Source organism: Oncorhynchus tshawytscha, linkage group LG09 (assembly GCF_018296145.1).
Source record: "Oncorhynchus tshawytscha isolate Ot180627B linkage group LG09, Otsh_v2.0, whole genome shotgun sequence".
In the NCBI taxonomy this organism is placed as follows: Eukaryota; Metazoa; Chordata; class Actinopteri; order Salmoniformes; family Salmonidae; genus Oncorhynchus; species Oncorhynchus tshawytscha.
In genome coordinates, this window is record NC_056437.1 from 85,154,782 (window position 1) to 85,170,953 (window position 16,172).

A 16,172-nucleotide genomic window follows, 5' to 3' on the forward strand; every position below is an offset into this window, starting at 1 on the left:
GTAAAAAATGATAAAGCAGCTTAATTGAATTTTAAACCCTAAATCTATTTGCATGAAGAAACAACCTGTCCTTCATTACAAACTTTTTGAAAATCTGGGATTTCCCTCTTCACAATGCAGAAAAAACTCATTTAATCAGTGGACACCATTCATTTTTATTACAACACACCTGTCATAATTGTTTTCTTTACTAAATTAGAGGTTTATTATTATTATTTCTAAAGGTACTGCATAGGTGTAAACATACAGCAGAGGCTGCTGCGCGGGCCAGGCACTCCTTTCTTTGAATGTGTGGGGTTACAAGTGCCTTTCCCAGCTGCTCCAGGAACACCCTCCAATTGTTCTGCTTATCAGGCATACAGGCAGGGTTGATCTTGTTCCATATCACGAAGGCATTGTATGAGGACACATCAATGATGTTATGGAAGATGACCAGGGGCAAGCGGGCAGTCATCCTCCTGCAGCTGTAAATTCCAGCTGTGGCTTCCTGTCCTCACGATCACTGACCTCAGCTGTTTTAAGCACTGTGCTCAGGAGGACCACATTCTTGTTCCTCTTTGGGAGGTAAGAAACTAGAGTGGTGGTGGGGGTGAAGGCAAACTTTGATGAGAAGGCCTCTCTCCCCCTTGTTGCGAGGAGTGCAGGGGGAGCTCAGGAATGTTCTTTGTAACTGTGCCAACCATGGTAATCTTCCTCTTCAGGAGCTGCTGGCTGAGTTCATAAGAGGTGAAGAAATTGTTACACGTGACATTGTGCCCCCTCAGTCCATCTGTCACATCAAGCACAACCCGCATCCCCTGGTTTTCTCCGGGCCTCCACCGGTCGGCTTCCCTGTGTAGACTTGCATCTTCCAAGCGTAGCTGGATTGTGCATCACAGGCCACCCGTATCTTGATGCATACTTTGCTGGCTTGCTGGGCATATACTGCCGGAAAGGACAGCGAACTTTTGACAAAAGAGATCACTATCAGAAATGAGTATTAGTGTCACAGAAAACAGTCACATAAATCAATGATATTACAGAAAAACAATAATAAAATGAACAGTGAAAATCACTTACATTACAGATATGAAAATAAACATTTACATCTGAATGGAACCAGTTGCTCATCCACTGTTACTTCAGGCCGAGGGTTTTAGAGGTATGGCAGACACTCCACCCACTTCTCTCAGACCTCTCTTATGGCCGCTAGTTTGTCTCTAACACGTCTTGCAGGTCTTGGCTCACGGTTATCAAATCGTAGCATTCTTGAGAAAGTGTGAAAGACTTTCAGTGGCACCGTGGCACGGAAAATCGCCCATCCACTCTCTGCATCCCAGAGACTACATGTAGCCTCGCCTCGGGACCTATACACACCCGCTAAGATTAGCAGCCCTATATAGGCATGCGGGTCAATCTCATCCATCCTTTTCCAGTTTTCTCCATATTTACAGAAACCCTCCAAATTTGTCATCTCCGGGATGATTTTGTCGATGGCTGGTGTGATGAATATGTAGAATGTTGAGGCAATGTCCTGGGCATGGGCAACTGCATGTGGGACCTGGGGTCATCCTTATGACATTTTGTGTTGCCATTCGGCCCTGGTTGTCATATGGTGACAAGGACCATGTTATTTTGCTGTTCTTTGACAAAAATGGGTGTCTGTGAGAAAGCGCCTCAAGGCTTTCAGCTTGGGGGACTTCTTCTTCATCTGAAGATGATGCATTGTGCTCTGGGTTGTAGTCTTCTTCATCTGTAGATGATGCATCGTGCTCTGGGTTGTAGTCTTCTTCATCTGTAGATGATGCATCGTGCTCTGGGTTGTATTCTTCTTCATCTGTAGATGATGCATCGTGCTCTGGGTTGTATTCTTCTTCATCTGTAGATGATGCATCGTGCTCTGGGTTGTATTCTTCTTCATCTGAAGATGATGCATCGTGCTCTGGGTTGTATTCTTCTTCGTCTGAAGATGATGCATCGTGCTCTGGGTTGTATTCTTCTTCGTCTGAAGATGATGCATCGTGCTCTGGGTTGTATTCTTCTTCATCTGAAGATGATGCATCGTGCTCTGGGTTGTATTCTTCTTCATCTGAAGATGATGCATCGTGCTCTGGGTTGTATTCTTCTTCATCTGAAGATGATGCATCGTGCTCTGGGTTGTATTCTTCTTCATCTGTAGATGATGCATCGTGCTCTGGGTTGTATTCTTCTTCATCTGTAGATGATGCATCGTGCTCTGGGTTGTATTCTTCTTCATCTGAAGATGATGCATCGTGCTCTGGGTTGTATTCTTCTTCATCTGAAGATGATGCATCGTGCTCTGGGTTGTATTTTTCCCCATCTTCTTCTTCAGATACCTCCTCCTCTTCAAAATCATTGTTCTGTTGTTCCTCCTGGACATCTGATAAAAGATCAGATCTCTGACCTGTTGGGCACTGAAACATGTACTCATGGTTCAGCAAAGAGAGAACTGGGAGGACTGTCATCTGCAGCACCTTTACAGCCTCTGACTGCATTCCCCATTAGTAAACAATGCTTTCAAGAAATGTTTTTTTGTCAGAAATGTGTTTATTTTGTCTGAAATTGTTTATATTTTGTCTGTGAACTTGAGTCATGTGTGGGGTCGTGCACATGCACAATAAAGTTTTAGTTTTGTCTGAGTTCAATCAGCATCACACATCATCTCCATTTCTCATTGTGTGTATGTGTGTCTTTGGTTTTTGTGGTGTGTAAATTATTTTATAACTGCTGGGTCAAAAATTACCCTTAGACAATCTTTGTACCCTGGTGGTGTAAAGCTTTCATGGAAATATGAACAAAGGCGATGTTTCACTTTTTCTAATGTTGGGGTTACTCTAGGAGAAGTCATCAAATTTAAAGTTGAAAAAATATAATTTAGGGTGTTTTCTCCGCTGTTAAACATAGTGGCGGGTCATTTTTGACCCTTAAGACAACACAAGGGCTAAGTCTGCAGTTCTATCCTGGATGGAAAGCTATCTATCCAGAAGGAAAAAATTGTTCTGTAATTAATGGTAGCTTTTCAAACAGTAAAGATATACACTGTGGTGTTCCTCAAGGAAGTTGCCTAAGCCCACTTCTCTACTCTATCTTTACTAATGATTTACCTTCAGTAATGAACAAAGCAAGAGTGGTCATGTCTGCAGATGACTCTACAATGTATAGCACAGCATCCGAATGTAATGAACTAACATGTCCTGAGCAGTGAACTAAGAATGGTGTCTGAAAGGGTTGATATGAACAAATTGGTGTTGAATGTTTCTAAAACTAAATGTATTGTATTTGGTTCAATATATATGCTTGCTGATGACCCCCAATTTAATTTGTCGATGAATAGAATGCATGTAGAGCAAGTGAAAAAACAAAACTACTAGGCGTCATGTTGGAAGCAGCTTCATCATGGTCAGAACACGTAGATAATATTGTTATTAAGATGGGTAAGGGAATTGCTGTTACAAGAAAATGTTCAGAGTATGTAACATCTAGCACACTGAATCAGGTGATTCAATCCCTGGTCCTGTCACACTTAGAGCACTGTCCAGTTATATGGCCATCTGCAGCAAAGAAAGATAACAGCACAAAAACATCCTGTAGCGGACTGCAATAGCATCGAATAGTCCCTGTGATATGCAACTGTTCAGGGAAGTCAGGAACCAATACACGCAGTCAGTCAGGAAAGCAAAGGCTAGCTTATTCAAATAGAAATTTGCATCCTGTAGCTCTAACTCCAAAAAGTTTTGGGACACTGTAAAGTCCATGGAGAACAAGAGCACCTCCTCTCAGCCGCCCACTGCTCTGAGGCTAGGTAACACGGTCACCACCGATAAATCCATGATAATCGAACATTTCAATAAGCATTTCTCTACGGCTGGCCATGCTTTCCTCCTGGCCACCCCAGCCCCAGCCAACATTTTTGCACATTTTGTTTATATTGTTGTTCAGTATCGTATAGTCTTTAAGTCCCCTGATTACTTGTAGCTGTATATTCCGTTAGTTTGTGCTGTTGGTCTCACTCAAGTGGCTGCTAGCACCGTCATGAAAAGGGGCATGAGTGAATCCCTACAATATTACGTATTTCTAAGTAGTAGGTGTCGGGGTAGGTTCCTTGTTCCTTCTCAATCATTGGCTTATTGGTAAGTAAATCAATCAAACCTTTATGAATGCAATTGCAGACAGAAGTTGACAACGGAAACACAGCGCGTATGTTTCAGAGTAAGTTCTGCAAAGTAAAAAAGGTCAAAGTTGCTTTAATATACTTGCAGTCAACCCCTAGTGGTGTAACTGCCTACGTCAACACCTTCTACTCATGAGACCAAGTCCATGCATATACAGTTATACAAACTTGCAGGAGAAAACAATAGTCCAGTCTTTTCTAAGGGCTCAGCAGTTCCATTCACGTGTGGCTTACAGTGGTATGTCTGACTTCTCTCTTATCTATTTTACTCCCCTGCATGTATCACTTTTAGCCTTGAGGCACTTTCTCACAGACACCCTGTTTTGACTAACTCACACATCTCTCAGACCGTTTCTTATAAGAGGCAGAGACTAGAAAAGAACTAAACCTTATAATGCATATATATTACTAATCTGTGGTCCAGGACCCTATACATGTAGTGGGGGAGTGTCTTATAGCCCTTCCCCTTCTATTAATACATCATAAGCATAATCAATTATTATAATACATCAATCATTTGGTGTAGCCCCTATCATGACCAAGGTGATCCCCATCATGATCAAGGTGACCCCCATCATGACCAAGGTGACCCCCATCACAGGCAATGCTGAAAAGTAATCTTTAGACGTACTTTTCTTAAATGTCGTTTTGTAATTGACTAAAACAAGCAGACAAGAAAATTACTTTTGAAAAAGGTAACCACAAGTTGTTTTCCCCACAGGCAGGCAGGGGCCCAACGTTCTATCTAATAGCGACTGGGACTATGTAAAGGACATGTAATGAATGTGTTGTTAACATATTGCATATGTTTCTTCATTTAGTTTCTTTTGCAGTTTCCGAGGTCACCAGTGGACCTGGGCCGTTTTCAGGAAAAATCATGTGTTGTGTCTTTGATAGTATCATGTTTACCTTATAAAAAAAAATCAACTTTGAATTAATTAAAACAGCTGTATTTGGAATTAAACATAAATACATAATACATATTCAATACAATATTCAATACAGAAAGAGTATACTTTCCAAGTCACAGGGGGCTGCTGAGGGGAGGATGGCTCATAATAATGGCTGAAATGGAGCTAATGGAATGGCATCAAACACATGGATCAAACACATGGAAAACATGTGTTTGATACCATTCAACCAATTCTGTGTTCCAAGTATGTCTATTGTTTTCTTAAAGGGGGCTGAACTTCCTGATTTCAATTCTCCTCATTAGGAAATTAAACTAAACGAGATTTGGGTCTCGGAGGAACTCTTTGATGTGGGCGTCTCTTGTTTGTTCCGACGTGGGAAGCATTTCTACTTACACTGTGCTAAAACAGCACACACCCTTTGAGATAACTTGAAACATTCAAACAAGGTCTTGTGTCTGGAAGAAGCCTAAATTAGCTAGCAAGCTATCCAACGTCTTTGTCGGCTGGTGTGCAACAGTGTCAAAATTGTTTTGACTTTGGATAGCCTATCTCTGGGGATAGTTTGGGACCGTCAATAAATTACACATGGTAAATGGGACAATATTTTCATGTTACACATGTTTTATAGGTGTCACATGAAATGCTTACATTTCTTTAATGTAGTTGGTTTGAGACATAGGCCATTTTCTACCAGAGAATATACGTTTTTTATTGCCTTCAGTTGCTCTTTAAGTAATGCTACTTCTCAAAATTATAATAATAATCAATTATGAAATATAAAATTAACATTTTCTCTGTCTGAAGTTTAAATCTGACTGCACTGGGAAATGTTATCTTTAATGATTTTTTTGATTATTGTTTTTAAATTGTCAGTGCATTCAGATGATAAAATCACCTTAATGTATAGCAGGTGATTTATAAAACTCTAAAATCACATAGAACATAATCAGACAATATTCTCTGTGTGCATTAATGCATGTTTAAGATGTAAGTACTTATTTTCTGCACTAGTGCTCTTCAACAAAAACAGATCAAGTCTATGTAGTGATGATGTCTTGTGACAAATGTATTGCATTTTCATGTATGTATTACAAAATATGTATAGCAATGTATTGCACCATGTATTGTTGGAAATAGACTCAAAACAATGAATGAGCAGCTTTCCTATATCACATATCTATATGCCCTTTTATGACTACAATCACATTATATCTACCCCTTTTTTAAGAAGATGAATATTGCAATGTCCGATAAAGCCCCAAACATTTATATTGAATCTTCAATATATTATCTCTTATTTAGGGCTGGGAAGGGTCTCATGTGAATCAGAAGATCATGGGATGGATAAGTGACCCATTTCAGTGTGGAACATGCCTTGTCATCATTTTGCCTGAGGAGCTACAGGCTAGCCACAAGTAGTGACAGGAAGGAGGACATAACCATTTTTGAAGAACATGTGCGGGAGGTCATAGCTCAGGGTTTAAGAGTTCAGGGGTCAAGGGTTTGTTTGCATACGTGTAATGAATATACTGCTTATGATGGAGCAAACATAGTGAGAATATAAATCTGAGATAGTCCTCTCACTCCTCCATCCATCCCAGGTTATGATGTGTGGTGCATCGGTTTAGCCCAGACAAGGTTCCACCAGACCAGCAGATCAGCCCAGATCAGGAGTCCTTGGGGCCTGTGAAGGGAAAGGTGTCCACCCATCTCTGTGTGCGGGCCTTGCACTGGTCCCAGTCATAGAGGGGGCGGTACTGGAAGTGGCGCTGGGCCTTGTCTGAACCCACTGTGAAGGAGGTGCTGGCCACAGCGAGGGTGTAGCTGTTGAGTAATGGTGTGTAGCTGCACACAGGCTTCAGCACCCAGCGGAGCAGGTCATTCAGGCACGCCACAAACCACAGCACCAATAGCGGCACATGGACCTGGCGGAAGTTGAACCCAGACAGGAACTGCATGTTGAAATCCTCATAACTCTTGTAGGGTGAGTCGTCATAGCAGAAGTAAACTTCCCCTCCAAGCCTTTGGGGGTGCTCTCTTAGGGAGCGAGCAGCCAGCAGATGCATCCAGGCCACATTACCTGAAAAAAAAAGAAAACTATGCTGAGAACGTGTATACCACAAGCCTAATCCATTAGGGCTGTTGAACAAGTTAAGTAGCCACCTTGGTACATAACCAAGAACCCAGTAGAAAATCAGCTAAAAGGACAACTCAAGATCTTGTAGGTGTGGCTAGTTATCAGCACGCGTTTCAGGACTCACCTGCATAGACACGACCATGTTCCGTGTCCTTTGGGACGCCTCGAATGATCCAGCCCCCTGTCCTCACACCCATCTGATAGAAGTCCCTCATCAGCTGGTGCTGCTCACCATAGATCCCTGTGGGACGGAGGGAGCATGTGTACAAGCAGGCCCCTTCATTCACCTGGCCAGAGAGAGGAGAGGAAGGATGTGGTAACAGAGTATTAGAAACTGATGGGAGCGGATAGGAAATGAAAACAGTTTTGAAACCCAGAATCCCAAATATGCAGTTTTAACTCAACATGTTAACAGAAGGGTGGAGTAGACTAACACACAAGGCCACAAGGGAACACTTCAACAGCTTTTTGGCAGAGTAACAGTCGACAGGAATTCTACCATTTATTATAACTCATAAATATGAGTTTTTTTGCGCAGAGTAATAGCACAAATATGGCCATTGGGTGAAAAAATCTTACATGCAACATAAGCTCCAATACATTTATTTGTAATGGATTACTATAGTATATTTGTGTTCTGTGGTAACGTTTGGAGCAGTTCAGTCAAAGAGAGAGAATAAGTATCTGATTATGGTCCATGAAGGGATTCCCTATCTGAATCAGGCTATTAATGAGGGTACATTTAAAGGCAACTATCCCCCGGATCTTTCAAATGTCCATCAAATAGAAGTGTGTGAGTTGGTCTGTGTGTGTTATTACCATGTCTTTGTATGAGATGCGATGTGTTTATACAAGTACCTTATTGCCATTGGCCTCCAGCACCAGTTTCTCTGCCTTGGCCTTGCTCCTGGGGTAGGGCATATCATGATAAATATTGTAGATGGTGTCTTCATCACCTCTGTGCATGAAAGAGAGAGAGGGGAACAGGGGGGGGGGTTATTATCTGATGACCCTGGAACAGAATATCACATTCACATGTGGAATGTGGAATGATTCAGTATAATAGCCAGATGGACATTGGCAGTTTTCATGATGTTGTTTCTCCTTGCTGGCTGTGCAGGACTCATATCCTGTTGTTTCTATGAATATTTTAGCAAAGCCAGTCATGCATGCAAAGGCTGACAGACATTTTTACAGATACCGTGACTGCTTTAGCTGAGGTGAAAGGAAGAGAATGCCAAACACATCTGCAAATCCGCAGTGAGTGTGTGTGTGTGTGTGTGTGTGTGTGTGTGTGTGCGCGCGCACGCGCGTCTATCTGCATCTGGAAAATATTTTCAACATGCGACAACTGGCAGGATGATATCAGGGTTGGCTGGTGATCAACTATTTCCCTCATCCCTCTCTCTCTGTCACTCTAATTCCTTGGTATGACAGAAATTCGTTAACATCTGAAATGTTACGAAAGAGATACGACGACGCTACACAAAAACATCTACGGCTCCCAGGCCCTGCCAGCCTAAAACAGGTATAACCAGACAGTTATAGGCTTTGTGTACCTGAGCCTATTACCTAACACAGGGCTGTTTTTATGATTTATTGTTTATTGTTGCCGCACAGTTTTCCTGACATCACACAGCATTGCAAAGTACATTGGCCTGGATATGTTCATATTGAACTGGCAATGTGCAGCTTCAATTCAATGGTGCAGATGAATTCTATCCTGTGATGTTCCTCATAGCTACTACTGACTGTCATCATCTTTGTCACATATCCACTTTTCTTATAGGGACCATATGTGATAAGTACATTCCTAAAGACACCTATAATAACACACAATGACATACACTGAGTTTACCAAACATTAGGAACACCTTCCTAATATTGAGTTTCACCCCCCCCCCACTTTCTCCCTCAGAACAACCTCAATTCATCGGGGAATGGGCTCTACAAGGTGTTGAAAGCATTCCACATGGATGCTGTTCCATGTTGATTCAAATGCTTCCCACAGTTGGCTGGATGTCCTTTGGGTGGTGGACCATTCTTGACACACGGGAAACTGTGGAGTGTGAAAAACCCAGCAGCGTTGCAGTTCTTGATACAAACCGGTGAGCCTGGCACCTACTACCATAACCCGTTCAAAAGGCACTTCAATATTTGGTCTTGCCCATTCACCCTCTGCATGGCACACATACACAATCCATGTCTCAATAATCTCAAGGCTGAAAAATCCTTCCCCTTCATCTACACTGATTTATGTGGATTTGACATCAATAAGGGATCATAGCTTTCACCTGGTCAGTCTGTCATGGAAAGAGCAGGTGTTCTTAGTGTTTTGTATACTCGGTGTAGAGCATAACATGTCTGCCAAATCAGAGGCTAGTGCTTTTGTCTGTTTTAGAGAGGGCGGGATGAAGGAAGTGTGCCTTGATGTGGGCTCTGCTTAATATCCATCATCCACTAGACCTTAACGCAACACTATGACTGGAATGCTCTCTATCTTTCATGTCTCTCTAATAATAATACTAATCTTTATAGTCTCTCTCTATTCCTGTCTCCCATCTTTCCCCTGACCGGTCTATCTCTCCTCGCAGTAAATGTCTCTCGATTGAGAATTAGGGAAGAATAGAGACATACGAGTTCATAGAGAAATCAGAAAATAAATAGTCACATGCCTGATATAATGCAGATAAGGGAAATCTCTACCGTACGGGCTAGACAAAAGACAGATGGAGGAGAGGTAGTGATTTAGTGGAAAGAGGAAAAAAACAACGAAAGCCCAAAGGAGAAACAGATGTTTGTGAAGTAAAACTCTACCTGATAAAGGGGTCTCCTTTCACATTGGGGCCGACCACCTCCATGCTGCTGGTGTAGACCAGATACTGAATACCATTCTCCACACAGGCATTGATCACATTCACAGTTCCTGTTAGAAAGACGGAGAGAGGAAGAGAAACATTCTAGAGGCCAATAACTAGAGGTTATCATTGATTTAATTACAGAAAGAAAGGGCTAGGGTGTGATGCGGTCAACAGGAAGTGCGTGCAAAACATCTGGACAGAGACGTTGGCAGACTATGAGTACACAAGCACCTGGAGGAGCATGTTCTAGGAACTAGCCCGGGATGATAAGTGTTTTCTCAGAGCTCAACACAAACATCCTAGAAGGATCTGATATACAGTAATTACACTAACTAATACAAACAACTATTCCTGTGAGGACAATGTCACATTTTCCAAGAGATGAAGAGCAGAAATATGGGACAGATACCCAGATCTGGGACAGTGACACACACACACACACACACACACACACACACACACACACACACACACACACACACACCATAGTAGGCCACCCACCAGACGGGGAATAGATAGAATAACCACAAACTGGAAACAAAGTGTCAGTGTTCAATTGGGCTTATATAATGGTTCAAAGGGCTTGCTATTTTAATTTGATGTTGTTAGTTTAATAGAAACCAGATGAATTGCAGTGGATCACAGAGAGCAGCTGATTCCCATCAATAAGTTGAGTTTGTAGGTAATTCAGTTGCATGAAAACCACCTGACAGGCTGGCACTAACCTTATCGTGAGATGTGAAACCTTTTGAGAGGAGTCTTTTACAGTCATTTCAATCTCATGACATGCACACACACAATTTCTATAAACAGACCTTCTCAGAGACTCACACACATTTACCCACTACATAAATAATGGCCTTATTTGTGTATGTCTATGATTGCTGACTATAAAACCATTGTTGTAGTTGTCATCCTTTAACAGACTCAAGGGGCAGTTTTATAGTCAGAATGTTCAGAGGAAAACACCAGGCACTATAGGAAGGGAGAGGCGACAGGCAAACAGGAAAAACGTGGGTTATACCATGAATCACAATAACTTTAGGGAATACTATTTCATGGGTTTTCATGAGTCTCCATAACAGTTCCTGCTGTGATTTAATTTACAGTCAAGAGAAGCCAACCACCCCTCCTATGTTTGTCTCGTTCTATCATCAATCATCTCGAAGGCAACCATTTCTCCCTCTTCTCTTTTCCTTTCCCTCAACATATTTTCCATTCCCTTCTTCGTAAATCCTCCTGTGTCTTTAAGGCTTCCACACATCGCACCGAATGTGGATCTAGTGTTCGTCTGCCCACCGTTCAGCGCGCTGTGTTTTAGGGACCACCCGCTGTAGACGTCTGACTGACCACATTTTTTTTGCGATTCTACATGTACAAATTGGTGCGTATTCTCGGCCAGTGAATGCTATTGCTGTGTCTGAGGCCTTACCTTGAACATTCACAGCCTGGATGACTGTCTCAGGGACTCTGTGCCAGACATCCACCAGGCTGGCCGTGTGGATGACCAGGTCTGCCCCCTTGGACACCTCCAGGACACTGGAGTAATCTGTGATGTCCCCCTGCGTCACCACCACCTTTACCCGCTCTGACGAGGGAGAGAGGGAGAAAAGTGGAGGATGTAAGGTTGTAAGATGTTAGATATAGTGTAAAAGAGATTGTTTTCACCAGAATTAAATATCTATAAACTGATCTACAATGCACAATAATACAATTGATCCTAGATTGAGATTGGACAACAAGACATGGACATCATGTACAGAATAATAGCCTAAGAGAAGAATCAGACATGTTGTGGTTAGAAGGTACATATGTTGTGTGAGGAGGAACCAAGTCTTTCTATGCATCTATGCATCTATGTTTCCATGGCTATATGAAGTATTCTTTCATTCTTTGACTTGAGTGTTAATTTGTTTCCTCTAAATCAGATCCTACGTTGCCTAGCTACCTAACCAAAGCTGGGTCCACTGAGGAACTCTCTGTCTCTGGAAAACATGTCATCTGATTGTTGCTATAAAAGACCCTATCACCCCACCACAATTAATGTCTAGGTCTTTATGTTTATCGGAACACCGGTAGGTGGGTCACAACAAAATCACGTTCTTCACAAATGTGTCTTTTGAGAGCATTTGTCTGTTTGTTCCGTCTTTCCTTCTTGGAATGATAAGATGGAAAAGAAGCTGCCCTTATTCTCAATGTGCTGTCCCTGGCTTGGCTTATCTAGATCATGGCCTTGAAATATATCTGATGACCATGAAGCCAGGACGGGGCTGGAGTCCAAGTAACCACAGGAATGGTCTTGACTCTTAAAAAACACACTCTGCAGCTGTCTCTTTTAGCTCTGCCTCAGTGGCTTGGTTAAGTAGCAAATCAAATCAAATTCTATTAGTCACATGCGCCAAATACTTACAGTGAAGTGCTTACTTACGAGCCCCTAACCGACAGTGCAGTTTCAAAAAATACAGATAAGAATAAGAGATAAAAGTAACAAGTAATTAAAGAGGAGCAGTAAAAAATTACAATATATATAGGGGGGGCCGGTAGAATCAATGTGCAGGGGCACCGGTTAGTTGAGGTAGTATGTACATGTAGGTAGAGTTAATTAAAGTGACTATGCATAGATGACAACAGAGAGTGGCAGTGGTGTGGAGAGGGTAGAGGGAGTTTTCAGGAGTTTTATGGCTTGGGGGTAGAAGCTGTTTAGAAGCCTCTTGGACCTAGGCTTGGTGCTCCGGTACTGCTTGCCGTGTGGTAGCAGAGAGAACAGTCTATGACTAGGTTGGCTGGAGTCTTTGACAATTTTCAGGGCCTTCCTCTGACACCGCCTGGTATAGAGGTCCTGGATGGCAGGAAGCTTGCCCCAGTGATGTTCTGGGCCGTTCGCACTATCCTCTGTAGTGTCTTGCTGTCGGGGGCCGAGCATTTGCCATTCCAGGCAGTGATGCAACCCATCGGAATGCTCTCGATGGTGCAGCTGTAGAACCTTTTAAGGATCTGACATTATTTGATGATTTCCATTGAACCAAACCAAAGCTGGGTTTTGTAATTACCCAGTAACTACAGTAACTGTAATTGAAATAATTACAGGAAGTGAAAGCTTCAGTCAACCTTGTCCTCTGAAGTTTACAAGCCCCTCTCTTACTAGGCTACTGTAACTACATGAGATGCAGCAGCAGATCCCATGCTACACAACATATACACCAATAACCAAGTTAAATTATTGGTTTGTTTTGGTTATCGTTTTAATCACTCATACACCTTCTCTGTGAAAACATATGTATGCTTCATATCTAAAGAGAACCTACAGAACGTAAATACTTTAGAAACATTTCAAGCAAAGGCTCAATGTTAAGTTGTAAATCTCATTCAATCACGGCATCTTGGTCTTTTCAGTTCACTGTTACAGCGAGATTAGAACTAGACTATGAGCTCTGATTACATAAAGTGGACTTTTGGCCTCCCCCTGGCTGGGCTATATGAATACTACTAGCCACCAGGCTTTGTGTACGAGCCTACATCCCTCAAATTCAAGTCTGGGCCTCGAAGCCTGCTCCACTGCGGTTTTTCAATGTCCCTTTCTAATCAGTGACTGATTTAGACCTGGGTCAAGAGGTGGGTGCAATTATTAATCAGGTAGAGCAGAAAACCAGCAAGCTCCAGACATAGTAGGAGGTGAATACCACTGGCCAACATAATGAATGGTAAGAAAATGATTTTTTCCATTTTTTCTCAGCCCCTACATCTCCTCTACTTGAAAAGCACATTCTCACCAGGGGATAAATATATATGTTTGGTATTTAAGAGAAAACAAGGTATTCTAATATTACCTGGATGTAGCCTATGGCAATATAGAGGTTAAAGACTAACAATGTCAGCCTATGTGGGCGATTTCCTTTGTAATCAATGCCATGTATTTAACTCGTCAGTCAAACACATCTATGGAGTGATCTTCTATCACTGAGTTTGGAGGAAGGCTCTGTCCAACAAACCTGTTGGGTGTGGGCCATCGGTGTCCATGACCCCATCATGACATTGTTCATGCAGACCGATACAGTCAAATCAAATCAAACGCATTTATAAAGAGCTTTTTACATCAGCAGATGTCACAAAGTGCTTATATAGAAACCCAGCCTAAAACCCCAAACAGCAAGCAATTCAGATGTAGAAGTGACCTCAGCGGAGTGTAGATATGTGTTGTTTACTATCCTAACATTTCCCTTTCAGTGACATTCGCTAACTCTCATCTCTGTCACACTCTAGTATGTATCTGACTTTCAGCTTTCCCATCTCTCCCTCTCAGTCCATCTACCTACTGCCCACTGTCCACCTCTATCCCATATATGACTCTGTTTCTGTAGTGAAGACTGACAATGGAATAAAAGTTTGTACAAAGTTAGTAAATTAAAATGTGCATGTTCTTATGCCTGAGAATATATGAGTAAGAAAGGTGTAAGCCAAAGATAAAGGGTGTCAGAAACGAGTTTTCATGGAATACAGCTGATATCCAGAATCTATTTGATTGGGTATGTATGTGGGTAAAGGTCTGTGATGCTAGTCTAGGTTCTCACTTTCAGTTATTTCAATGTGCTAAGGTAGATACAGACCCGAACTGTTTCACTGAGGAGTTGACACCCCACCTCTTCTCAGTGCATAAACCCCTGGACATTCAAGATTAGAGGTCTTGCCACTTGAGCCTCATATATATATATATATATATATATATATATATATATATATATATATATATATATATATCTTACTAGGAGTAGCTGAGCCCAATAATAATTGTAACCATGAATAAGGGTTAAGAGTAGCTTAACTCTTTAAAACTCCACCAATCCCACAACTGCAAATCATTCTGGACACGTATGAGCCGTTTTCACCTCAGCAGCCTCGTGTGGTGTATGATTATGCCAATGAAATATGCATAAAACATTATTAGACAAGAAAACTACAAATGGGGTTTGAGCATGTCAGTGAACTGCCATACATTTACAATTTATGTTTCAAGCATATATTTTTGTTTTACCTGTGCTGTGGCCATTTAAACTTGAGTCGATGTGTTTGTCAAAAAGTCGAATTTCCGTTACCGCATCCTCTTTCTCCAAAAGGACCTGTAACAGGTGTTGTCCGAGGAACCCACAGCCCCCGGTGACGAGATAAACCAGGCCCCGTTCTTTAGTCGACATTCTTCACGGTTGCTAGTTGCTACTATCAACAATTGATGTTTGGTTGATTAGTTACTGAGTCGTCCTTGTTGATTTTCTCCAACTCCCTCTGCGATCCAACGTTCTAAACGAGCGGAGATAAACAACCAGAGAGAACAAAATGAAAAAAGACAGGGAGAGGTGCGTTCAGTCCTCTTAAACGTTTGCTACGTTGAACAACCGTTTGTACTGAACGACACGCTCCCCCAAAAGGTTCTTGTACGTTCTTGAATATACTACCGTTTGGTAGATGTGGGGAGGTGTGGCTGGAAGCAGAGTGACGTGTTTTTAAAGGGAAGTGGTCATGCTAACAGTGTTCCCAACCCTCGTCGTTCAGTACGGCACCGTTTCCGTTCAATTGAACGTTCCAGAACGTAAAAAAGTACTTAACGCAGCCCTGATCGGTTTGGACACAGCGATCGTAAACTGCTCCGCTTCACTGGACTTAATGAGTGACCTTCGACTTAGTGTTTGTTCTATCATCAAAGAAAGGCAAAGATCACTATGCAAAATTAACTCGATTGGTCTTCTCGTTTAAATGTAGCTTACTGTAGATAGGTTACATGCCACCATGATTAGATTAGAGTGTATTAGTCACATGCACAGGGTTGCTGATGTAATTGCAGGGTACATTGAAATTCTTAAACTCTGAGCTCCGACAGTGCAGGTCAAAGGGAATTGATTGAAACAATACACCAAAACATATATACACATTTCCAACTCTAACAGTGATAAGTGTCCATTGGGGTGGGGGCAGGATACATGTTTGTTGAGGGGGAAATGTCCATTGGGGTGGGGGCAGGATACATGTTTGTTGAGGGGGAAATGTCCATTGGGGTGGGGGCAGGATACATGTTTGTTGAGGGGGGAAATGTTCATTGA

At 42.1% G+C, this 16,172-nt stretch overlaps 1 protein-coding gene across 1 annotated transcript; it reads right to left on the minus strand.

The window, feature by feature from the left end:
• Positions 1–5,105: 5,105 nt before the first annotated feature.
• Positions 5,106–15,504, minus strand: LOC112259032 (3 beta-hydroxysteroid dehydrogenase type 7). The gene is made up of 6 exons (XM_042327816.1): positions 15,113–15,504; positions 11,516–11,671; positions 10,040–10,148; positions 8,081–8,180; positions 7,347–7,509; positions 5,106–7,165 (listed from the first exon to the last, which is right to left on the minus strand). Exons 1-6 carry the CDS (start codon positions 15,270–15,272, stop codon positions 6,753–6,755), a joined length of 1,101 nt encoding a protein of 366 aa, XP_042183750.1. The 5' UTR covers positions 15,273–15,504; the 3' UTR covers positions 5,106–6,752.
• Positions 15,505–16,172: the final 668 nt, after the last annotated feature.